At 47.3% G+C, this 26,668-nt stretch overlaps 1 protein-coding gene across 1 annotated transcript in view; it reads left to right on the top strand.

The window, feature by feature from the left end:
- The window catches only part of PLXNA4 (plexin A4), a 420,427-nt gene that overhangs the window by 317,588 nt on the left and 76,171 nt on the right, over positions 1 to 26,668 (top strand). The window contains exons 9-10 of the mRNA XM_039379236.1: positions 14,446 to 14,646; positions 23,274 to 23,370. Coding sequence (XP_039235170.1) covers positions 14,446 to 14,646; positions 23,274 to 23,370 — 298 coding nt within the window. The remainder of the gene's footprint in view (positions 1 to 14,445; positions 14,647 to 23,273; positions 23,371 to 26,668) is intronic.

Raw genomic sequence — 26,668 nt, forward strand, 5'->3', positions numbered from 1 at the left:
CTGGGATACAACATTTGGCACTCAGCTGCTCACCTCAGGAGCTGGATTTCCTCTCTGCTGGACAGAGGAAGCACTTCCCAGCACTGGAACTACAAAATCTGGAAGGATAATGGCCTTCCAAACCCCAAAACTTTCCGAGCTGCCTTTCTGCCTGGCAACGTGAGAAATACCCTGTAACTTCAGAGTCCCTCTCACTCCGTTTGTGTGTTTGTGGCTGTCAAGGACACTCGGGCTGGGGAAGGATGGCATCACAAGTGCATTCTGACAAAGAGATTTACAATCCCTCTGCAGCCAGGAAGGTTTTTGTCAAATGGCACTTCGAGCAAACGCTGCGTCGTGTCTCCCACGCTTCTCTTGAAAAACCACCTTCCCACTGACTCATCCCTCTCACTGCAACTTCCACTGCCTGTTTTTCACTTTCACCTGCAATGCTATCATTTTCTGTCCTACACATTTGCTTTTTTGTTGAGTGGGTTCTTGGAGCAGTAGAAACCATTGGGTATCTTGAAGCCACACCTGGCTCCTCATTGCCCATCCAGACCTTCACCCAGCTCCTGGTGACTCACGAGGTTACCAGGACTGAGGTCCATTTCCAGACTTCCCAATGCCACCTTCAGCAGTGCTTGGAATGCACCATCATGTTGAGTGGCTCTGTTCTTACTGGCCTCTCATCTCCATGCTCCTTTAAGTCCTTTCCTCTGGAAGCATTTAGATCCCTGGAGGATGAGGAGAGGGGAGTGTTTCCTACCATCCAGGCATGAGTACCTGCTCAATCAGTAAGTCTGGAGGAAGGACTGATGGGAAGCTGTACCACCAGTGTGGAGTGGATGGACCATCCCATTTGCAGTCTTTCCATGGGTTTGCTGAGCAGATTAGCTTGGGCATCTTCCAGGATCTTGCACCAAGAGACTCCTTGCCAAGCAAACAAATATTGGTGTTGCTCTATCATATGGACCAGTGCCAGGAACGCCTTCCCTCTGTAATCATCACTGCTGGCCTGACAGGCCTTCTACCCTCCCCCTCACTCTGGCCTTCACCTTCTCTTGTAACACTCACCCTCAGGTGATTTTTGTTCTCTGTTTGCCTGTACAACATCTTGCCATCATGTGGGAAGAGACTTCCCACTCTCCAGATGGCCTGGGCTGCAAATGGACTCTCTGGGCTGGCACCCATCACCCCTGGACCAGCCTGGAGTGCTTTGAAGGGAGGTTTGTGCCCTTGTGTACATTCTGACTCCATGATTTCCTTAGGACACCTCACAACTTTCTGGATTCCCATAGGCTCAGCCTTTCACTCAGGTCTTCCTGATGTTCTCTGAGAGGATCTGGGGTTTTTACTTTAATTTTAGTGTGAGTTGCTGATTAATTTAGAATGCTGGATGAATTTGAGGCTGATCCAGTGGGACAGCAGAAAGGCTTTGGCCGTGACCCACATTGTCCAGAAGGCAAAATGCTGCTTGTGTCTGTGTAGCCTGTGATCTGCCATCCAAGGAGAGCCTCTGAATGGCATCATGGATAGCTGGGATCAGCCAGTCCCACCTGGCAGAACAACCAGAGATGGGGAAAGGACAGAAAAGGCACATCCCTCACTATCAACATGGAGATACGACTTTCTTTCCTGTCATTTGTCAGATGGATCAGCTCTGCCTGGGATAAATCTGGATCAGCTAGCCTGGGAGCCTTGGGAAAGCCCATGTTTGCTCCAGTGAAGAACTCCAGCATGGTCATAAAGCAAGAGTATTTATGATTATGGCACTGATCTTAATCACACAGGGTTGACAAAGTCCCTGGGTGATTTGTGGCAGAAATGCTTCACCTTGGCGTGTAATTTCCCTTTACAGCAGGTTTTCAAAAACCAGGCCCACTGGCTTGAAATACACTGAGTGACTTCTTGCTTTATAAAGGGGAGCTGATGTTATCATTACTGAGGGCAGGAAGGGAAAGCACGAGGAAAAAAGGGATTTTAATACTGAAGTGGACTGTTGTTGTTGCTGTTGTTGTTTTTCCCAAAGAGCTGATGGCAAAAGTGGAGAGAATTAGATATAAAAGGGAGTGGGCTGAGTTTCTGTTTTTTTTCTTGGCTGTCCTGTCTCTGCTTTTGACATTTGTTGCTGACCATAACTAAAGTCACAGTGCAGGCTTAGAGTTTGAGCACAAACCAGACTAACACACTGTGAAATCAACCCTGACTTACCTGGCACAATTACCAAGTAAGAGAGCTCAGTCATTTTCTTCTGTAAATGGGCACGACAGCCAACAATTTTGGGGGGAAACTGAGGCAAGGAGGTGGAAAACAATTGATCTGAGGGTCTTTAGCGAGACAGAAGCTGTAGAAACAGCTCCTGTCTCTCCTGATTTGCGTTGTCCATCTCATCTTTGTACAGATCTGCTCTGGTCCAAGGGGGTAATTTTTATTTCATCAGTGTTTCTGTCCAAGGATGGGGTGCTGGGGTATCCTACTTGAGTTGATGGGATAAAGGATTAAATCTTTTTGTTGTGCCTTTTTCTCTAAGATGAACACTATGTTGTTCCAGGCCTTGCAAGGATTTTAGCTTTGTGTAGGGAAAAAAGAGGAGAAAAAAAATGGCAAAAGCCAAAAGCAAGCCTAGATAACAAATCTATTATTCACTGGCTTTAACAGATACATAATCATTTAATTACCTTGAAGGAGGTTTTCATCTCTCCCTTCTCAGCCGATTTGTGTGTGCATGTGTTTTCCTTCCTCCCCCAAACAGGCCTTTTTATTAAAAGGATTTTCATCTGCTGCCTAAAAAGGGAACAGAAGAAAAGATCTTGCACCAGAGTGTTTTATGTCGAGTTGTACGTGCTAATGACAGCAGAGCCCACATAAAAGAAACAACTGCTTCAAATATTAATTTGTCAAAAGAGATAGAAAGCCTTGTGAGCTGCATCCTGGAAGCAGCTGCTGAGGAGCAGAGCATGCTTTTCCCAGTGTTTGCCTGTGCCTTGTTCTGAACTAAAAGCTCTACCAGTGGCCTCTGCAGTGGTGTGCAGTGGTTTAAATCTGCCCAGCTCCTCGTCCTTCTTGGGAACGGATCTTTTTGGAAAACAGGGAAAAAGGAAGGGGAAAAAAGAAGGCAGAGAGTGATGATGACAACTCAGTATGAACTGACTGACTTCTAAGGAGCAGTTGGATAATGTCCTTAATAACAGGCTTTAAGTGTTGGTCAGGCTGAAGTGGTCAGGCAGGTGGACTGGGCGGTTGTTGTAGGTGCCCTTGGAGCTGAACATAGTCTACTCCACTTCTATCCTATCCTATCCTATCCCATCCCATCCCATCCCATCCCATCCCATCCCATCCCATCCCATCCCATCCCATCCCATCCCAATCCCATCCCAATCCTATCCTATCCTAATCCTATCCTATCCTATCCTATCCTACTTCTGTTCCATTCTATTCTATTCCATTCTAGTCTAGTCTAGTCTAGTCTATCCTACTGTCCTATCCTATCCTACTTCTATCTTGTTCTACTTCTGTCCTATCCTATCCTATCCTGGTCTAACGTAGCCTAGCCTATTTTACTTATATCCTATGCTACTTTTGTTCTACTTTATTCTAGTCTAGCCTAGTCTAGCCTATTCTATCCTACTGCCCTATCGTATCCTATCGTATCCTATCGTATCCTATCGTATCCTATCGTATCGTATCGTATCGTATCGTATCGTATCGTATCCTATCCTATCCTATCCTATCCTATCCTAATCCTATCCTATCCTCTTCTTTGTATTAATGCCCACATCTCCTCATCATGGACTTTGTCTGTAGTAAACCCAGCACTGCCCTTCCCCATCCTGCTGGTACATCCCTCTGTGACTCAGGAAGGACTTTGCCTCAAGGTCTCAAGAAACAGTCCAAAGGTCCCATTCTGTCCTCTTCCTAAGGTGTAGAAGGAAGGCACAGTGGCCACCTCCTCCCAAAATGCTCCCCAGTGTGCTGGGTGGCTGCACTGGGGAGGGGGCAGAGGACCTGCTGGGCCATGGGGTGAGCAGGGCCAACTCCTTGCTCCCTTTGCATCAACAAACCTCCTGGTGATGCATCTTCAGCTGTTGCTGTGGCAACTGCTCGGTTTCCATCCCTCTCCCGTTTCCAGCTTCACTTAACCCATCTAGAGAGGCTTCTGCTGGAAGCAGCAGCACGGGGAGAGGAGAAAACCCATCTCTGCTTCAATGAATGCCCCTCTCATTTCTCAGGGACTGCAATGACAGCTGCAGCGAGGCCAATTCCAGAGCTCCCAGTCCTTCCCGGCTTTCAATTATCCACTCACTTCTCCTGGCACCTGTCTGTCATCAAGGGGAGGGTGTGAGGTGTGGTTTCCATGGCAACTGCAGGCAACCTGCTGCCTTCAAGTGCTGTGAGCAGGCAGGGGGACCAGCAGCCACCCCGTGCAGGTGGGATGTGGTGGAGGGATGCACACGTTTTGTGCCACCTGCTTTTGAGCAGCACGAGGGTTTTGGTGTTTATCATCTGTTTTGCTCTTAGAAGGGTTTCCAAGAGTGGGTGAAGGGGTTCAGTCTGGTTGGCATCCTGTCCAGGGGGAGGCAGGGGTAATCTGGGAGGAGGCTGGAGCTGACAGTGTGGATCCAGCTGTGCCTCAGGGCTCCTGGTGCTTTGGCATTTCAACTCTGATCCACTGTCACAGCCCTTTCCCAGAAAAGATGTGTCCTGTAGTGGGTACATCCTCGTCACAGGGGGTGCTTCAAATAATCATGAGAGGAAATTAAACACAGAAATTGGAGGCTGGGCAGAAAGCTTTCTCCTTGTTCACAGAGTCCTGTTAGAGCACGAAAATACTGCTCAGAGCCACTGATGAGCCACAGGTTTTATTTCAGCAGATGAGAGTTATATTTCTGATTGAATTACTTGGACGTGTTCACCTTTCTGTGCCCCTGATTCCCTCACACCTTCTGATTTGGGTAAACACTTTCAGTTAATAGGTGCTTGTACAATACTTAGTTCCTGGAGCCGTGATCTCTCAGTGGGGGCTGCTCATAAGAAGTCTTTGAGCATGTACAAACAAATTAGATAATTTGCTGTTGTTTGCAAGTCACGGTGACTTGCACTGAGGTGAAGAAAAAGGTGCGTGTGAAGTGGCTTCTTCTGTTATTTTTGGGTACCTTTTGTCATCTCTGAGCCATTTTGCCCTGCAGTCACCCAGCTGGCAAGGGAAAAGGCTGGTAACTTGTTCATTGTCTGTAGGATTTCTTGGATTCATAGATGGTTTGGTTGGAAGGGACCTTAAAGATCACGTAGTTCCAACACCCTGCCACGGGCAGGGACAACTTCCACTAGCCCAGGTTGCTCCAAGCCTTGTCCAACCTGGCCTTGGACACTTCCAGGGGTCCAGGAACAGTCACAGCTTATCTGGGCAACCTGTGCCAGGACCTCCCCACCCTCCCAGCCAGGAATTACTTCCTAATATCCAATCTGTCTCATCTATCTAATAACTAATAGCTAATCTATTTCTGATTTTTACTGTGGTGGATCTGCAGGAAATCTGTCCTGGGGCATAACATCTCCTACCAAATCACAACAGGAACTGAGAAATGATGGGAAAAGGCCTCCCTGAGGGCAGTTCATCCTACCTTAATACACAGCTTGTTGTCTTAGAGCTTTGCCTCTCCAGCCACCTTGTGAGTGACTAATCAAGGACCTGTTCGTGTGATTTCCAGGAGCAACTCAGGGAGATTAATTGGAATGAAGATGTAAGAAGCATCTGACACTCAATACCATGTCCCAGCTAAATGTTTTTCGTAACAGTTGGGCTGCTCATCTTTGTAATGCAAGATTATTTATCCCACAGGACAGAGGGATCTCAGAATGCAACAGGGTGATGTTCATCTGTCCCTGCCAACACGACATCCTTTGAAAAACATGGGGAAGAGCTTATGTTGTTTTGATAGCCCAGCTCAGTGCAATGCCACTGTCATGCCTCAAATGGCTACAGGGTTTTCTGGCTCTTTGGACATCTGTCAGGACTGCTAAGATCAGTCTGGCACCCTGCAGTGTGAGGGAGGAAAGACAATTCCCCATTCAGACTTAGTCCAGGGACGTGTCTTGGCTCTGAAGCCAAAAGATTTTGCTTTTCTCCGTTGTAGCATCAGCTGCATTCACTGCTTTGGGACATGTGAGCTTTTGGGGCCTGGCCAAGGAGAAACATTCTCAGGATGTTGAAGCTGCAGATAAGAGGTGAGGCCGGAATGTGTCTCCTGCCTTGCTTGGGGCATCTCCAGGAGGCTGAGCCCAGACTCTCCTTCCCTGCCTTGAGTCCATTTGCTTTGGCTTGGGTGTTATCTCCTGCTGTCATGGCTCTTGGTGAGGGGGAAGATGACAAGAGCCATGATATCATGGTCCTGACCTTCCCACCGTGGAAGCCAAAGTCTGATGACTCTCTGGGCTTCTGTCCTGGTTTCTGAAGGAAGTGGGTTTGCATCAACATGGTCTGTGTGTGCAACCTCCGGTCCAGCTGTTCCTCCATCTCTGCTGTTCACTTCTGAATTCATTGGGAATTCCTGACCTAGTTGGGCCAAAGTCTGGAGCTCTCAAAGGCACCAAGTTCCTACTAACTTTGTAAAACTGGGCAGCTTTAAAGGAGGAATAGACTTTTTGTCCCCTCTTAGGATGAAAGCGCTGCAGCTTGGGCTTAACCCTTGTTAGACATCAGAAATCCCCATGTGAGAGTGTTGCCATGGGAATACTTCTCACTTCTGAGCAAGTCTTAGCTGGATGATGTCCCTTACTCATGCAAAACCTGTTTTTTGACACAGATGAATAGTAAACTGTGTTGTGGAGTGACATGTCCATGTCACTGGTACCTGCATGGATGAGCAGAAAGGGGTATTATGTCGATGCTCAAACTTTTCAGCTTCACTGGGCTGTTGGGGTGCCAGGCAGAGATGTGCAGTGATATCAAAGAATCACACAATGTTTTGGGTTGGAAGGGACCTTAGAGATCATCTAGTTCCAACCCCTCCACCAGGGGCAGGGCCAACACACATGAAAGGGCTTGTCAGCTTCTGATGAAGTCCTTACAGAAAGACAGAAGGCTGGCTATGAAGGGTGCAGATTTAAATAATCATAATTGGAGAAGAAGTTAATTACTGCTTTACAAGCTGCCTGTGCTTTCCACAGCTTTACACAACTCATTTTCCTATGTGTGTTATTCAGAAGGACTGTCTTACTTTACCAGTGTTTTCATTTAAAAAATGACAGACTTTGTCCAAGTAAATACATGGTTATCTTGTCTCTTGAACACACACCACCTTCTTCGATGCACATGATTGTATTTCTTATGATTTCCAAACTCAGGAAACACCAGAACTGAGACTGTTCACATGTCTCCAGTAGCTCCTTTCTGGTGAGCAGATGGACTTCATGACAAAACCATCTACTATTTTTGTCACTAGTCCACTCCCCTCACCCAGTGACCAGAAGGCTCCTGCTCTCTGGATCATTACTTTTCCTTCTGAGAGTGTGTCAAAGCAGCAAAGGGCTGAAAAAAAGCTAATGTTGTGTCTCTATTTAAAAGGGATAAATGTGGCTCTTGGATAATTATGGCAGGCTGACCTTGATCCTTGTGAAATAATGGACCGGCTAAGAGGACTCTATTAATAAAGAATTAAAGGAGGGCAAAATCATTAATGTTCATCAGCAGAGATGTGTGGACTGACTTCAGAGGCAGAATAGTCCTGAGTTGGATCAAGCTCTCAACAGACCTGGGTCATTTCCCAGCACTGTCTGCATGACCTTGGGGGAGTCACTTTGCTCCCAATCAGCAGGATTTGGCAGGGATCCATGGGAGAGGAGGTTGGTTATCTTCACTTAGCTCCTGCTTTAAAGTACCCACTTCCAGGGTACCAGCACTGCTCGTTGCTCTCCAGCCTTCACAGCACTGAGGCCAGGAACCCAAGAGGCTCTGGCAGCTGAGTTGATGCTCTGCTATCCATCAGTGGTGAGGCCCTGGCACAGGTGTCCCAGAGAATCTGTGGCTGCCCCATCCCTGGAAGTGTTCAAGGCCAGGTTGGACAGGGCTTGGAGCAATCTGGGCTAGTGGAAGGTGTCCCTGCCCATGGCAGGGGGTGGAATGCGATGATCTTTAAGGTCCCTTCCAACCCAAACCATTCCATGATGTCCTGGTCTCCCTCCCTCCAGCTACGATATCTGTGCACTGATCTGGGCAAACCAGCACTGAAATCACAGAATCACAGGATAGGCTGAGTTGGAAGGGACCCACAAACATCATCAGCTTCTTCATGAGAGGAAGAAGAGGGGCAGGCACTGATCTCTTCTCTATGGGGACCAGGGACAGGACCCCAGAGAACGGCCTGAAGTTGTGTCAGGGCAGGTTTGATATTAAATAAAGAAACTTCCCCCAGAGGGTGGTTGGGCACTGCCCAGGCTCCCCAGGGCAGTGGGCACAGCCCCAAGGCTGCCAGAGCCCAAGGAGTGTTTGGATGATCCTCTCAGGCCTACGGTGTGACCCTTGGGGATGGTCCTGTGCAGGGCTGAGGGTGTAACTACCAGAGTGCACAGAGCTCAAACAGGGCCACATCTCTTGCCTAGACAGAGCACCAGCCACCTTTTCCCAGGCACAAGAATCCCTTGCAATATCCCTGAGAAAAGACAGCTGGAATTTGCTCCTGAGTGCTTGGAAGACTCTTAACTAGAAAGGAGCCACCAGAAGTGACAGAGATGCAAGGACTCAATTATTCCTTTGTTGTCTCTGCAGATGTTTACACTTCCCATAAATCCTGTTGCTTTCTCCTCATCAGCTGCCTTTAAAGTTCTGAGCATTTTCCTCATGTATTATTACTTTTACTGTGCCAATAAATAAGCACACCATCAATCAAACTAACAACACTGCAAACTTAGGAAGTGCAGATAAAATATATGGTGCATTAAAAAATTCTTTGACCGGGTGAGCTTTTTTTTTTTTTTTTGGAGCTGGTTTGATTGCTGCTGGTGTCGATGTAAATTTGGGGGAAGTATATCCAGAAATTTATGGGGCTTGGAATCCTGCCTACAAGGCATTGACCTGATTCCACTTTATAACATAATAACGTTCCCTGGCACCGTTTGTGTAAATTTTAAATATAATTTTTATGATGTTAAGAATTAGTGGTGTAATAATGTAAACACAGCGTGGACTGTAAGTCACCCCTTCCCCTCCCTCACTGGGAGTGCTGAGCTCCTTGCTGCTTCCTTCTCCACATTATCCAGGGTCTGGGAAGCTGTGCAGGAGTTTAAAAGTGATTCATCAAAGGAACCAGCCTGTCAGCCCTGGAGCCTGAAGGCCTTCGTGTGCAGCAGAACGAGGGAGCTGCTACACAAACCTCGGGTGGTGACCCCGAGTGACTGTGTGAAGGTGTGAGAGAGAAGTTCAGGCAACATATTCCAGGCAGTCCCTGCTGCCTCTCATTTGTGAACTTGCTGTTTTCCTGCTTTTTATCCGGGTGAAATCTGATTTCTCCAAAGTCAGTGAAAGGTTGGGGGGGGGTTTGCCTCTTTTTTGCCTGTTTTTTGCCCGGATTTCCCCTCCTTTCTCTCATTCCTTCCCTTCCTTTTCTTTCTCTTTCCTTGTTCTGTGTTTGTCATGATGTTTTCTAATCTAATCTGATTTACAGAGCATCCAGATGCCGTGGTCTAGATATCTTTATAAATACCCAATCCCTGTCTCTCAACTCTTACCCTCTTGACTTGATTACAGCACAGTGTGGGCGGGTGAGAAAGCCACAGGGAGCAAAGGGAAAAACAGAACATTGCAGCTCAGCAGAGGAGATGAACAAAAGATGTATTTATTTATGTGATATGTGAGTAAATAACAATCTGAGTTTCATTTCTTGTGGGGCCCCAAAGGTCTTGAGTGAGTAAATTCTGCTTCCCTCTCAGATTCACTTTACGGTCACGTTTGTTCCACGCAAGATGGCTTGGACAAGGAACAAAGTTGGTGGGTGGAGGAGGGATATTGAAAAGAAAGTCTTAAAAAAAAAACCCTCAATTCGAGGGTGAAGAAATGGAGAAGAAAGAAAAAGGGAACTGGATGCTTTGAGATGAGTAATAAAGGAATTGGTGGTGGTGGCTGTGTCTGGTCCTGAATGGAGATGACTCCTGCCCTTCTGGGAAAGGAAGGGTGAAAATCCACTGCCAAGGGTTGAGTTTATCTTGCCAAGGATTCCTCCAATGAAGTCAGTGATAGGTGAGCTCTAAGTGGAGACCCAGCCAGTGCTACCAGGGATCATGAGGAGCCAGTATGAGGGAAAAGTTGGAAAGATTCCCTCACCTGGGTGCTCTGTGTGAGCAGAGATGCACAAGTGAAAACGAGTGAACTGGGACAGCAATATAAGGTGGAGGTTGTTGATGGGTGGATGGGCCATTGTATTAAACCTTCATGGATGTTTCACCTGTTCCCATGTGGAATGCCCCCCGTTTAAAGTAGATAAAACCCATTGTCTTTTGGAAAGTGGAAAACACTTTGATGACACTTCAGATCATAACCCTGGCCAAAACCAGTAACAGAGAGTGAAACTGTACAAAATAAGGTTGGAATAAAACCCATGTAGCATCACAAGGCTGTGAAAGAACCCTACGTTCCTAGGAGAGGATGATAACTCAGAGTATCTGGTCAGTCTCCAGCTTATACTGGGAAAAAGCAGGATGAAATTTCCATGAAATCATAACTCTAGATGTATAAGGCACCATAAAGGAACCTAACTAATTAGTTCAGGGCTAAGACCACACGGCCTCAGAGAGTTTTCATCATTCTCTTTAGCAGAATCGTCCTGATGGCTCTCACTGGGGACTCACTCAGCTTTTGTGATGGAGGCCATAACACATATGGGAGAGAAAAGGTTCTCATATTTCTGAGACTTTTATTATTTCTGCAAGCTACAACAAAACACATTCACAGCCGCTCTGTGAGGAGTTATAAATAAAGAAAATTAAACTACCATCGACCCAATGAGTCCAGCCCATTTCATGCAGTGTTTTCACTGCAAAAGCTCCCTGACTTGGTAATTGGCAAAATTTTGGTGATGTGAGGTGTGCATTGCTGCTGATAGGAGTAACTGGCAAGGGTGGGGGATATTATTGTAAATGGTCTGACTCATCTGAAAGCATTTCAGGAATAGAGTGAAGCTACACACACAAAATGAATCAACAACAATCCTCTGGATTCTGAACCAGCTGCCCTTCGAGTTGGGCAAAAGGCTTAATTTATTTTATACCAAAGGCAAAAGGGGTGAGATTGTGCCCTTCTTTGGTGCAGTTGTTGGCAGTATATTTTTATTTCCTCTCTATCAGGTGAAAACCATATTTTCCAGCCTAGGTGATGTCCACTGCAGAGGAGAAGGGTGCAGGGAAAGTGCCTCCACTGTAAAATACCCAAGATGAATCTTTTTTAAGGACTCCTCTGCTTGGGCCTGCTCTGAGCAGCTTGTTGTTTTCCCCTCAAAAATACAAACCTGGCCAGGCACCCAAAGCTTGACACAGGCTGCAAAATGAGTTCTGTGTGAATCTGAACCCAGAGCCTGGTCCAAGCTCTGAGGTTTTATGCAGCACAACACCCAATGAAATTGCCTCTTCCCCTCCCCGTTTCAATTAGAAAGAACATTAGGTCAATCAGATAAAGGCACATTGGGAGGATTTCCTCTTTATGGCGCTTGCCTCTTCAATTATCTATAATGAACTTCCTCACAGCACTGCAAAGCTTTTTATATGCAAACGAATCCTGTTTTGGGGCTGCCTCAATCACGGCTTGTTAATGGACTTGAAACAAGTGTTATCGGAAAGGTTACAGCACCAGCGGTGGAGGGGGACGGGATAAGGCTCCACAAGAAAGACCAGGCTGAAGAGCTGGGATTGGCCTGCAGGTAACAGGGTGGACTATCTCCAACCTCCATCCTCCAGTTCCCATCAGGGGCTTTGCTGTTTGACAGACATCAAGCGAAATGCCCACTCTTGGGAAACGGCTGCTCAGCGGCAGATACGGCTTTCCCATCCTCCTGTCCCACTGATTCCCTCTGCCAATGCATCTCTCTCTCAACTCCTGTGGCTGGGGAGGGAAAAAAATGGAGAGGATGTTGCCAAGGTCTTTTCTTCTGCCAGGAGAAAGAGAGGAAGCAGATGCAGAAGCCCCAGGACATGTTGGGCACGTGACGGGGAAGGGTCGGGGGTGTTGAAACCATTTAGTCCCAAATAGTGTTTACATGTGGTATCTGCTGGCATGATCAGCACTGGAAACTCTCTCTCTTGCTTTAATATGGCCTAGACCATCTCCTTCCCCTGTCCTCTGGGTTTTTATAGGTCTAAATCACACAGAGTTATAGATTATACCTCATTTTCTCGTGCTGAGTATCTACTTAACCCTGCATTTATCCTTAACGCTGCTGTGTAGGACCATTGAACTCAAGGTTGGGAAGACTTTCTAGATGGTAAAGCCTTGCTCTTTAATCAAGAAAAACACTTCTCTGGCGCTTTAACCATTGTGTTTGAGCATTAGTAACTCCCTAGAGATGTTTCATCACAGGGCAGCCCAGCAGCAGGAGAAGGGAGTGTTGGAACAGGGTGTAGCCCCTCAAACACTCAATCCTCACCCCCTCTGAGTGCAGAGAATCACAGTTGTGAAGTTCATCACTGAATTGCAGTCACCCGTGGGCTTTCCTTTCCACCTCCAATGCTTACACCCTCCAACCAGGTTAACCTGACGGCCTGTTAAGCCTCAGCCCTTGGTAGCAGGTATCAAGCCAGGCCTAGTACCAGTTTAGGGGGAAAAACAGACACTGGACCCAGGATGGTTCAGCTCCACCCAGCTCCTGTCCAGGTTCTGGTGCCAACCTGGGCAAGGCCAATTGGAGCCCACCAGTAGCTCTCTAAGTGCAGATGGGAAATCACATGGCCCTGAAGGACTCTTCTGTCTGGCATCCTCACCAGGACAGACAGACCCTCTTTGGGGCTGAGGAAGGCTTCTGGACCTCACTGCAGGGACATTGAGTGGTTACTGGATTTTCCTCTTGCCCCTGGATCAACTCACACATGCAATGTCATGACTGATGGCTCTTGTAATTCTGCTCGTGGTTGATGTAACTGCAGATGTTACACTTCTAATCCATTTCTTTATCTCCCTAAGCTGTTTGCTTCAGTAAGATGCTCCCACCATCTGCTCTAACAAGCTCCCAGGCTCTCAATAAGCCATAAATTCCACTTTTGAACCTTTCAGTTCTTTTCTCCCCTGAGTCAGTCATTTTCCTTTTGCCAACCCCTACAGATTAAGGTTGCACCTCTTTAAGGAAGTTCCCTGTCTCTGCTGGCCCCAGCTGGGTCTGGCTTTAATGTTGGGCAGGATAGGCTGAAATGGTGTTGCTCTTTGGACTGGGCAGGGTGGATGCATCATCATGATACTGGAGCTCTCTACAGAGAGCAACCAATGTGCCAAATGTGAAAAGGAGGGGACAGACTTGACCTTGGTATCTGAGAGTTGAAAAGAATCACCAGGGGGGACAGGCAGGCACTCACAGGGAGTGTGGTCTGTGCTTTTGTTTTGAAGCCCGTTGCAGTGGTTTATTTAAGGGATCCCATTTTATATCAAATGGCCTTGGATCAGCCAGGAAAAAGCTGCAGTAATTTCCTAAAGATGTGGTAGCTTCCTAGAATCCATGGATGTGACAGCTTGTCTGACTGTGCCGTGAAGAAGCAGCACATGGCCACTCTAGAGGTGTGCAAATTAATGACATTTTGAGTGCAGCCTCCTGCGTGCCACCTTTGGGTGCCCAGACCTCTACCTTTGTGAGGGACCCACCCAGAGGCACCAGATTAACAACATCCACTTGGCATTGCTCCTTTGGTGAGCCTTTCCAAGGGATCTCCACACAGTGTGTAACAGTTGTTTCTTGGGAGATGGATCTATCTGTAATAAATATTTTGTCCTCCTCTAAGCCAAAATAAACTCTCTTTTTAACATCCCCGACTCCATAGGTTGCAACACATCTTGCTGGAGCTGGCTGGAGCTGTGCCTTTTATTAATGGTGTTGGGAAGCAAGGAATTATGCTCAGGTTTTGGCTTTATTCACTTCTATCACGGCATTGTGACTGGACTAAACCCATGGAGGGAACATGATTCCTTTTCCATTACCTGAATAAGAGAGCAGGTATTAAAAAACACCAGAGGTGGCTTCCCTGGGTCCTGAAGGCTGAAAGTCTGCAGTGTAAGCAAGGGAGATAGGAAAGGATGGTCTGTAAAAGAAATCCTTCCTCTCCTGTTTATCTGAGCCTTCCCTGTAACACTCCCCAATTCCCCCGTAACGGAGCGAGGTCGGGGAGCTGCAAAGGATTTGTAAGCAGGTAAAGGTAGAAGGTTGAGAAGCATCAGAGGGCTCCACCTGGGGGTGGGAAACCCCATGTGCTGACTTGGTGTGCTGTCTGCTCTCTCCCCAGGACTGTCCCCAGCTGCTGCAGGCTGAGAAGATCCTGGTGCCGGTGGAAGTGATCAAACCCATCACGCTGAAGGCCAAGAACCTGCCCCAGCCTCAGTCGGGCCAGAGAGGCTACGAGTGCATCCTGAACATCCAGGGCAGCGAGCAGAGGGTGCCAGCCCTGAGGTTCAACAGCTCCAGTGTGCAGTGCCAGAACACTTCGGTGAGCGAGCCCTGTGTGCCTGGGAGAGCTGCAGGGGCCACACAGGACTAAAAGTGCCCACAGCACTGTCCCAGTGGGATCTGGGGTGGTGTCACAGCCCTTTTTACCTTATTGAGGGTACTGAGCTGTTTAATCTAGAGAAGAGGCTCAAGGGATGCTTTATTGCTCTCTATAATCCCCTGAAAAGAGGGTGTAGCTGGGCGGGGGTCGATGTGTTCTCCCAGATAACAAGTGATAGGACAAGGGGAAATGGCCTCAGGTTGTGCTGGGGAGGTTCAGGTTGGATAGCAGGAAAAATTTCTTTGCTGAAAGAGTGGTTAAGCATTAGAACATGCTGTCCAGGGAAGTGGTGGAGTCACCATCCCTAGAAGTGTTTGGAAGATGTGTAGACATAGCACTTGGCGGTGTGGTTTAGTGGGCATGAGGATATTTGGTCAAAGTTTGGAGTTGATGATCTTGGAGGTCTTTTCCAGCCTCAGTGATTCTATGATTCCAATCACAGTCAAGGAAATGCTGGCTGGTAGCTTGAAAACTGCCCCTTTTTCTGATCAGACTGGCTGGTGTCACCACACAGTAGTTGCTTCTGGCCCTGGAGCCCTGGATCCTGGTATTTGGCCATGCTGGAGCACCTTAGCCATGACCCATAAGGCATCATTGTCAGCTTAACCTGCTCATATCCTCACAGTGCCACAAACAGGGTTTCCAGATGGAGAGTTTAGGTTATTTTGCAGGGGTTTTGTGATGGGACATAGAAACCCCCATATAAACAGCCTGATGTGATGGGTCAAAAGAAGGGTGAGATCACAGAACCACAGAAAGCTTTGGGTTGGAAGAAACCTTAAAGATCATCTCATTCCAACCCTCTGCCATGGGCAGGGGCACCTTCCACTAGACCAGGCTGCTCAAAGCCCCGTCCAACCTGGCCTTGGGTTGAGTCAGACCTTCCCGCAGCCACTGACTCACCACATGCCCTTTGGTGAGTCCCTTTCTCCCTCTGCCCACCTCCATTTCCCATCTGCAGTGCAGGACCAGTGACCCCCCTCCCAGGGAGCCTGTGTGAGTCACGACAGCGTTGTCACCACAGCCATGCCCGTTCTGGGGACAAATCAGTCGTCTGCCAGGAGCTGTTCCTACCTGCAATAGCAGTCTCTACTTCTCCAGAGTCTTCTCCATGAGGTTCATGTCTCCGAGATATGCATCTGAGTCATTTTCACTGCTGCTGCTGCGAGGTGATTTATTAGTCAAAGAGCTAATTACAGGCTTTAGCCACTTCACCGCAGCTCTGCCACTCCACGCTGGGCACTGCTTGTCACAACATATTCTGCTGCGTTAGGCACCAGCTGAACATCGCAGGCACTTCGCACGTTTTACAATCCTTTGCAAACAATCAACTTCCCAATGAGGCTCTTTTATTTGTTTCTTTGTCCCTCTCCCTCCCTCCTCCTGATTTTCATTACTGGTTAATGACCTGTGGGCTTCCAGGTTTGAGGCTTCGCAGAAATAGGGGGCCTGAGAAGTTAAGAAGGTATTACACTTTTTTAAAAAAGTATTTTCTTTTACAGTGGTGAAAAAGGGGTATTATATGGACATGGGCAGAGATTATATATCTGTCCAAAGAGCCTTAGCAGGGAAGTGAGACCTTTAGAGACCCTCTAGAGCCAGGAATTCTCTGGCATACATAGGCATTAGCATGAATTATCTCAGGATGATTTTAAGCATAGTTGGGCTGAGCAGGAGATTAAGTTCAGCCAGTCTCAGCTTTTGTGGGACCCAAGAAATGTCTCTGGCTTTGAGAAGCAATGGTTACTATTCCCACACCACCTGCCAGCCCCGAGAAGCTGCCAGTGCCTGGGACTGGAGAAGTGGGGTTCCACGAGCCCCCAGCTGGATTTCCTCATGGAATGCCTGAGTGCTGTGACTGCACCATTTTGATCTTAATGTCTGTTTTGCTGAACCAGAACACTCCAGGCTGTGCCAGAGCTGCAGAGGGTGGCAGGGCTGAGACTCAGGGCTGATGCCAAGGCACTGGCACCCCATGACCTCCCTGCTGTGTGTTGTCTGTAGGATGCTTGTCCCGCGTTTGGTGGTGGCTCAAGTGGATCTATTTCTTCTCCAGGAAGAGAGGCTCGTTTGGAAATAAAATCAACTCTTTTTTCTATGCTGTTTTCTGCCTCCTCTCCCTTTTCCTCTGCCCTCCCCTTTCCCTCTCCCTCGCTTTCCTCCTCTTCCTTCTCTTTGCTTCCCTTTCCTTTCCTTTTCTTCCCTTTTCTTTTGAAGGTCCTTTAACTCTGATTTGAGTTCTTTTTTCTTCCCTTTTTTTTTTTTTTTTTATTTCTGAGAAATGTTATTTCATTGTTGCTCTGAATTTGCCAGACACTGAGAGAAAGAGATGTGGAAGGGAGAGCCAGACAAAAGAAAGCAACATTCACACAGCTACAAAAAGGGAACAGAGAAGCCCTGGCTGTTTGAGCAGGTGGCAGAGGACACAGACAATAGGGAAGGAGTGCTGGAGATATGTCTCCATCATGATTATTCCCTTCCCTGCCAGAATTAGCATTCAGCCTGGAGCCACTGTGATACAATGAGCCTCTGCTCCGGGGGTCACCTGGCTTTAGAAACAGCCGAGTGAGCTTGTTTGCAAATTGAATCAACCCCCTTTGGCAGAGCTTTTTACTCAGCACAGTTGCTGGAGGAGGCACTGAACGTAGCACCTGCATTGCAGGCTTGGAGAAGGTCCAAAGGAGGGTGGGAGGATGTGTTGTGATGGTGTGTCCCCGAAGGGATGCTGTCCTGCCGGCAGGTCTGGTGGTGGTGCACGTTAGGCCAAGCAATCGTTCTTGCCTTGTTTTCCATCCTAAGCCTCAAGATCTACCCCCTCCCATCACTCATTAGGCACCAGTGAGCTCAGATTTGCCTCTTGCACAATAACTTTTGCAAAACGCAGGATTTTTTCCTGCTTTCACACAGGATAGAATCAGGGACAAGCCTTAACTCTTGCCTTGCATTTCCTGATCCCTCAAGGTTTACACCAAGGATCAGAACCATCCTAGGCAGGCACCTTTCTAAGTGGCTCCAGCTTCAGTTTAAGGGTGTTCTAAGGACACCCAGCTGGGACCAGCCTACCTCGTGGTGTGTCAGGGATGTCATATCCAGTTCTGATGGTCCCTGGGTGCTCAGCCCAGTCAGGACTCAGATCTACCCCTCTCCCTGTCTTTCCTGGAGATGTTTCATTTGATAACAGCAATAAGTCACCGCAGGCAGCACAATTCGGGACAATTATTGTTCTTGTCAAGTGGTTTGAAACTCTCAGCTCTGGGCTTTGTCCCCTGTCACACCACCCAAGGCATGCAATTATCACTCAGAGGTGCCCTACCTACCAATCCTTATTGCACTTGTGATAGCTCTGCCAACAGCCTGGACACGGAGTGATGGGCGGAAATGAAAAGGGAGGGGAGCAAAGGAGACATATAAATAAGTAAGTAAAAATGTCAGCAGGAAGGGCTGAAATTGCTGGATGTATCAGGGCAGAAAGCAATCTTCCCAGTGGGAAACAGTGGGAGCCCCAGCACTTGCAATCAGCCCAGTATGATCAGCCTTTGGCACGAGGAAGAGGGAGATGGGTGAGGGATGACCCACCTGAGCATGCCATGATTATTGCCATTCCCTGCTTCAGTGACTAATCCCATACCCTTGGGTGGTGTGAGCCTGCCCACCCCTGGCCTTGGCACACACAGGGAGCAGGCACTGATTCCTGGCAGCAAAATCCCTGCTGATAATTTGTCTCGAGTCCTTCACAGGTCTGTGTGTTGTGAGACCCGAGGTGGTGCAGCTGAAAGTGCTGTGTGACTTAGGGACAGGAAAGCAAGGATGTTCTATTTGTCACATCATTGCACTTCAGCAAGAGATCTCAGTGGCATTGGACTCTGTGGTGTGGCTCGCAGAGGAGCAAGTGATAAAAAAACCCAAAAACCAATAAAAAGCAGAGCTGGGAAAAAAAATGAGGAGTTCTGTTCACAGAAATAATGGGAAAACACAGTTATGGGTGGTCAAAAGACAAGCACAGGGCTGTGGGTTGTAGAATCATAAAATGGTTTGGATTGGAAGGCATCTTAAAGATCATCTAGTTCCAACCCCTTGCCATGGGCAGGAATGCCAGCCTTGCACATCTGCTTCTAAATTGTTTTGATGCATTATTATCACTTGTCTACATTCAAATCTCACAGAGAAACCCCAGTCGTGACACAGGTTGTGTTGGCCTGGGTGATATTCAGACACAAAAATTCAGCCCCAGCTCTGGGAAGCAAAGAGTCCAAGAAGATGGGTTGACTGTGAACAAGAAGTTTTCTTCTGCTCAGTTTATGACTGGAAAAATGACGCAAAGAGGGATTCAATGTTTTGCACAGGATCACAAAAGGAGCTGGTGGCAGAGCCAGGTACAGAAATCAATCCTCAGGACTGAGCTTTAATCACAAAAGTAGTGTCAGGGAAAACAGACTAACACTAAAATACTGCTAAAATACTTTTTGTCTGCAGATGTTCCCCCACTCCTGGACATTCTTTAAATACAAAGGGGAAACATCATGAAGTCACTCTTCATTTGTCATCCTAAGTGTGGCCAAGCCAAATTACCCAAGGGCTTTACCCTTTGACACATCCCAGGATACAGCAAGTGGCCAAGGGTGGATATGGATTTGCACAAACTGCAGAAGTATCAGATACAAGGAAAGAGTTTGAGAGGCAAAAAAAAAAAGGACACTTGGGAGTTCAAGTGAATTACAACAGCTCCTTCTAGCAGAGTTTTGGCATTCTCAGTTTGGCCCTCTGAACTGCCCATAATTTTGTGCTTTGATTTGATTTTCATGACTGTGATCCAGATTTGGCAGGTTTAGGGGTCAGATTTACAGATTCTGAGCAGTTTTGCTGTGTTGGAGGGAGGGAAGGTGTCCAGCCAAGCCCTAACTCCCAGCAGGAGTACCTGGGAAGCTCCACTGTCCCGGAGATCGATGCACCATCCCTTTTTTCTTCCCTGGAACACATTTCCATCTTATTGTCACAGCTGAGTGAGTCCTTTTCAAAGACTCCTGTTGAGTTCAGCGGGCTTTGAAGAGGGGTCACAATGAGTGAGCAGCTCCTGTGGTCTGCAGAGGACGGAGCGTTTGCTCGCTGGTACTTTGCAAATCGCTCCGTTTCGCTGCCGTGAAGCCCAAAAACCCTCTGATCAGATCATGGCAGTGTGAGCATCCTCATTCCTGGCTTCATCCTTGGGGCTCTTCCACGGGGATCCCCTTGCTTATTCCCTCGTATCCATTTCCAGTTCGGGATCAAACCTACTGAGTTAAAAAGCTTAATGTGTGTTTGCTCCTGGTGCTGCAGATGAGATAAGATCTGAATTCCCAGCTGGGCTCCTGCTGCTGGCACTGGGATCCTCCCTGGGATGAGAGGCTCTGGGGCACTCCAGCTGCCTATCCCTTGGCAGCCCTGCCTGGTCTTTGCTTTCTCCTGAGGAGCAGAGGAGGGGCAGGCACTGATCTCTGTGGGGACCAGTGACAGGACCCCAGGGAATGGCCTGAAGTTCTGTCAAGGAAGGTTTAGGTTGGATATTAAATAAAAGAACGTCCCTCAGAGGGTGGTTGGGCACTGAACAGGCTCCCCATGGCATTGGGCACAGCACCAAGGCTGACAGAGCTCAAGGAATGTTAGGATGATCCTCTCAGGCCTGTGGTGTGACTCTTGGGGATGGTCCTATGCAGGGCTGAGGGCTGGACTCAGTAATCCTTGTGGGTCCCTTCCAACCCAGCATATTCCATGATTCTGTAAATCCCAAAAGACACATGAGGCTCTGGGGGAGGCAGAATGTAGCACTTCCTAAGACTCATCTGATTTTAGGGTGACCAGGAGTTCTGTATATCCCCTTTCCCGTTCCCAACCAGCATTTTCAAAGTGCTGGGCAGAGCAGGCATTGCTGAGTGGCACAAGATTAATTATTCACTGCTTCTCAGGCACTCTCCTTCCCACTCCTGTCTCCCCATCCTCGTCCCAAGCTCAGAAAAGCTGTGAACAGCCAGTGGTGTGAGTCCAAGCAGCTCTGCATCGTCTTGCATCTCGCTGGCAGTGACACCAAAAAGTGTCATAAAAATGCAAATTCTGAATGAGACTGGAGGGAATAGCCCTGTTGCAAAGGGTAACCTGTGGCTGCTCTTTACTTCCATGGAAACCACAAAGTTTATACCCATAAATACCCCACAACTAGACCATAATCACAGGCTTTTGCAGATTAATGGCTAATTGTGTTTAGTTTGTCCAAAGAGGAATTACTGCGAAACCAGCTCTCACTCTGCTGTAATGGACAGAAATCACCATCTATGATTTACTCCCAATTATATGGCAATTAAGGGATACAGGAAAAACTTCCTGTAAAGGCTCAGAGCTTTGGCATCTCTGTGGAAAATCACATTGAGACTTTAGGCTGTAGGGAACTCCTTACTGCTCTCTAAGATGTGCCCAACCAAAGCAGACACCTGGCTGAGTTATAATTAATCTTTTAGTGGGGAAAACCATCTTTTTCTTTTAAAGTGGGGGTTTGTCCCACCATAGATCTCAGTGCAGAGGGAGATTCCTGGTCTGAGGAGGTTAAATCCTTCAGTAACAGTAGCAGATGTGGAATGTTTCTACCCTTCTTGCTTTGTTCCCATTCTGTCCTTTAATCAACCATCTCCTCTCCCTTTATGAGGCTTTTTGCCTTTTGGTGGAGTGTGGGATGGAGGCTGTTGATGGAGGTTGGCAGTGGGATCTGAGGGGCAACTGAGTGAACCCTGTGTGAACTGGCTGAAGATAAATTAAAATTTAGCTGGAAAACAAAAGCGCTGTCAGAGAGTTCTCCAAGTGGAGAGGGCCTCCAGAGACCAGCTTCCCTTTCCTTCCTTCAGGCCACCTCTGTGAACCTTGACTGTCCTTGACAAGTGTTTGTTTAAATCTGCCCAACTCTCTCTGAAGTTTTCTATGGCTTTTTTTAAGATGCATTTGCTGGAAACTGGATACTCCTCACGCCAGCTGAAGCCTTTCTGGTTTTGAGCAGGGAAAAATGTTTGCATCCTGGGGTTTACATATGTGACAAACTCTATTTGGTCCATCCCCAAGTGAGAATTGCTGGGGTTTTGGCAGCAATATGGCATTGCTGATTCAGTCTGTTTATGATCCTCAGCAGTCCCCAGTCTGTCCTGCAGCACTGGCCAGTCACTCCAATTTCATAGTTGTTTGCACTGATTTCTCCTACTGAAAAATAGTCCCTATTTCCCTGCTTTGAATTTCAGGTGGTTGATTTTGGCCCGTTTTTCTCCCATTTGCCAAGTTTGTTTTGAATTCTTAACCCTGCACCCTCTCCCAGAACAGTGTCATTCATGAAATCTGTAGCCTATCATCCAAGTCAATAGTGAAAATACTGAGAAATGCCAGACCCAGGACAGAATTCCTTTTGAAACATCCTCCCAGTCTGCCATGGAATTATCTGACTGTTGTTTTTTTTTTTTGACAGTTTTTACATAAATCTTATGGTGCCTTCTTTTAGTTCATATTTCCCTGCTTTGTTTATGGGAATCTCCTGTAGGGCAGTAGCAAATACTCTACTGAAATCAAGATAAATGACATCTGCTGCTTTCCCTTTATCCACAAAGTCATTAAGCCTGTCAAAAAGGAAATTAGATTGGGTTGACACAATTTGTTCTTGACAAATCTATGCTGGCTGATTTTTATCACCTTATCATCTCGCAGGTGCTTATAAATTGATTGTTTAATAATTTGATGTACTTTCATTCAGGGAAGCCAAGTTAGGCTGACAGGTCTATAATTACACAGAACCTCTATTTCCCCCTTTTTTTTCCATGTTGTGCCCGTTCCCTGACTTCTGAGACCTCACTCAGCTTCCAAGAGTTCTTCAAAACACCACTAGTGTAGGTAACCCCATATATGTGCTCAGCACCTGTGGGTTACATAGCAGAGGTAGAGTTGGATGACAGACCCAAAATGTGTTGTTTACACCTTAAAATGCATCCAAGAGTTGGCAAAATATATTTCAGAGCTGTTCTCAGCACCTGGAAGGTGGATTTCCACGTTGTCACAGTCACATGCGGGGAATGGCTTTATGTGGAAGGAAGACAGGGTTAAATTGGATATTAGGAAGAAATTCTTCCCTGTGAGGGTGGGGAGGTCCTGACACAGGTTTCCCAGAGAAGCTGTGGCTGCCCCTGGATCCTTGGAAGTGTCCAAGACCAGGTTGGATGGGGCTTGGAGCAACCTGGGATAGTAGAAGTTGTCCCTGCCCATGGCAGGAGGTGGAACTGGATGATTTTTAAGGTCTCTTCCAACCCACACCTGTAATTCTATCATTCTGTGAATATTCCCCTAATGGCTGAAAGCTGTTGAGAGGGGCATGGTTTGAGATCCACAGCTTTGAGAGCCTCCCATAGCACTGTGGAAGGTGATGGTGACTAGGAAGGTGTCTGACAGCTCCATTTCTCTTGTTCACAACATGCAGCAGCACCTCTTGCCTTGTTCCATCCCCTCCCCACCTTTGGGCACTCTGTAAGTCTGTGTTTGGGGGTTTTCTTTCATTTTTCCTCTCCCACTTCCAGTATTCCTACGAAGGGATGGAGATTAACAGCCTGCCAGTGGAGCTGACTGTCGTGTGGAACGGGAATTTCAACATTGACAACCCGGCACAGAACAAAGGTAAGGAGTTATTTCAACTTGTCCTTGGAAGTGGTAACCTTAGCAACGGGCAGCAGCGCTCCCCTACACTTAACAAAGCTGCCACCGTCTCCCTGTGCTGTCTGGTACAGACACACTTGTTCTCCACACTCTGCAAATCACCAATTTTTGTGTGCTTTGTGTCCTCCTCGCCCCCCCCCAGCCCTCCAGTTCTCTCATTCCACCTGGGAAATGCGACTCTCCCTCCCACTTGTGTTGTTTTCCCTCTCCCTTCGTCATCTTCGCCTCCCGCTTCTCCCCGCGGTTTTTTTTTGTGTCTGGTTTTCATGCCCCTCCTTCTCCAAGTTTCTCCCCCTCTTTATTGCTCCTGCAGGGATGCTCTTCCAGTGAACATGCCAGGAGACCAGGCTCTAGCAATGAACAGGGGAAGGGAGAGGGGGGGCACAAAGGCTGCAGCTCACCAGTGGGAACATTCTGAACAAAATAAAATGAGAATGAGAAGAGGCCTGAAAAGCACCTCCTGCCCAGAGCCTGGCTCTGTTCAACCACCTCTGATGGCACAGGATTGATGTGCCCATCACAGAGGGACCCTGCACATCCAGCAGGGGTTTTGCTGGAGATGGATGGTCCATCCACGTCTTCTTCTTCTTCCTTCTTGTCCATCCACCCTGAAATCTTTCCCCCAGGCAACCCCTCCTCTTGGCTGCTCTGCATTTGCAGCTCAGACCTGCAGATTCTCTCCTTCTCACATCACCACCTCTCAGAAGTTTCTCCCCCCCTCTCTTTACCTTCTCCTGGACACTTTCCACGTCTTCTCCCACTCCATCCCTCCCCATCAGGTACTCCCACACTACTCTCACACCGTTTCACACCCACCCTCATGCTGAGGGGTGATGGGTGAGGTTCCCACCAACACCATATGGAAGCTGGAGAGCAGTACACAATTCAACTCTTCTTCCCACGGCTTGATCCCTTCCTGTCCTTCTCCACCTGCTCCCACCTCTCTGATGTCTTTCTCCAACAGCCACTGGATTCAAATCACCAGTCTGGATGCTGAAGGTCCTGCACTCTCCCCCCCAAACTTGTTAAAGGGTTGAATCCACTCATTAAACACAACAGGCTGGAGACCCTTGTCCAGTCCTGGCATCCAGTAACATGTTGAAACTGCTGCTCTCCCTCCATGCTGAAGTTGTCTCCTGCTCTCCAAGCTGTGCCAAGGCATTGCCAGGACACTGCTAATTTCCATGGGCCCAAACAGTGTCATGGACTGTGAGAACCTTCAGAAATGTGGGTTAGAGGTTGGAATTTGGACACTTGCCCCAGTCCTGGTTAGTTTTCTGCTCCCATTATAAACTGAGCATTCCTGACACAACATGGGCCACACCAAGAGTGTGAACCCTTTTTTTTGGGTTAGTCCTTAACTGTCCAAGGTGATGTAGGATTAAAATCAAGCTGATAATCATGATGATTGTGTCTTTGGGTGCTGGGAACATAAACCAGACCAGAAGATGAAGCCAAGAAACATCTTGTGGTGCTTAGTCCTTGGCAAAAGAACCTACCCAAGAACTTAAAAGTTCCTGGGTTATTCAAAGCCAAAAGCTTGTAAGTAGTGACTAGGAAAAATCTAGGAAGTGTCACTGGCTGGTGACTATCCCAAGTGAGTAGTTTGCATGATGTCATCATGTTTTGGATCAGGAGGAGAGCTTAGGCTTGTGCCCATGGATGTACCACATGTAGGCTTAGCATGTGCTCTTAAGGACACAGAGAGCTGCCTTCAGGTCACCAAGATGCCACTCCTTTCACATCCAGCATCCCACAGGCTGGGCTGGCAGGCTGAGACCCCAAACCTAAACCAAACTGCCTGCAGAGATGCTCACTGGGGGCATCTCAAGCGGAACAACTCAGCAAATTTGAGGAAATCTGAGAGAGCATTAAGGAAAAAGCGGCATCCTCGCGGTCTGTGGCACACTGCGAGTGACAGATGCTTTGCAAGCTTTTCTTTGGGGTACTTCTTGGGGTACTCTTCTTGCACTCAGACTAGAGAAATAATGAGTTTCTGAGCTTTTCCTTGCACTGGCCAATACTTGCTGACTTCTTGGGTGCAGGTGTGAAGAGACAGAGCTTTTCAAGACATGTATCCAGAGCCTTTGAGCTTTGGGATTGTGTGTAGTGATAACCACAGACAAGACTTCGGTCACCTACAGGCACAGCAAAACAGAAGCACAGAGGGGAAAATCCCCCATTTCCTAAAGAAATCCCCCAACATGCCCACAAATACAGAAAAAAAAAAAAAAAACCAAGTCTGAGAGTCTTGATTGTATCATCATCATCATCTGGGAGGACAATTCTTTTATCAGTCCCCTGTGTGAGCCAGGCCTCAGCTTACACAGCTGCAAAATAAGGATAAATAACATGATCTTGTTTCGTAGGAGGGCTGCAACATTTTTAGGCTTTATTTGAAGAAGCTCTGAGTGCTTCTAATCACTTAACAGCCCAAACTGGAGCTAAGCATTAATCATTGTCTTGTATTAGAGGGGGATCAACTCAGAGCTTCAAAATGTAAAGCAGACTCATTTTCTGGAACAGAAGAAGGGGGAAAGGCTGATTGTGAATCCCTGGATTCAACCTCAGAGTGAACCATTGTGTATTTACTATTAAGTATTTTTACTATATATTTACATTTATTTAAATATTATATTTTATATTACATTATTTTATATATAATTATATATTATAGTATTTATATATTAACAAATAATATGTTTGTGTTTATACTGTATATTAATATACAGTATATAATATGTAATTAATTTAATATTATTTCTATTAAGTAAGAAACCTGAGTGGCATCAACTCAACATGCAGTTCTGGGTAGTTTCACCCTGGACAAATCCCCAAGTTTAAGCTCTGGGTTGACCTGGTCTAGAAAATCATTTTAGGATGAAGAGCTGAGGCTGAGGCTGGTTATAGGTGACACTTTATGACATTCAGTCTCTGAATAAGGAAGGGACTGAGGCCAAGTCACTGCCCAAGCACAGTTCCTCCAAACCTATCCATACTTCCACTTCCTTCTGCTCTCAGCTTCCATAAATACCTTTCCTGGGGGGTGAACTCTAACAAGTGCAGCTTATTTTGAGAAGGATGTACACATTTATTGCCCCATTGCTCACCCCCTTGGAGAGTTCCCATCCTGACTCTGGGACGAGCAGCCTGGAACACCTTCCTTTGTCTCTCACCCTTCATCCTTCCCTCTGCCATCCCACCGCTCTCCCGTGCTTTCTGCATCCCTCAGGCCCTCTGTGTTTTCCTGTCCCTGCAG

The sequence above is a fragment of the Pipra filicauda genome, unplaced genomic scaffold (assembly GCF_003945595.2).
Source record: "Pipra filicauda isolate LSUMZ 115617 unplaced genomic scaffold, ASM394559v2 scaffold160_size1671714_pilon, whole genome shotgun sequence".
NCBI lineage: Eukaryota > Metazoa > Chordata > Aves > Passeriformes > Pipridae > Pipra > Pipra filicauda.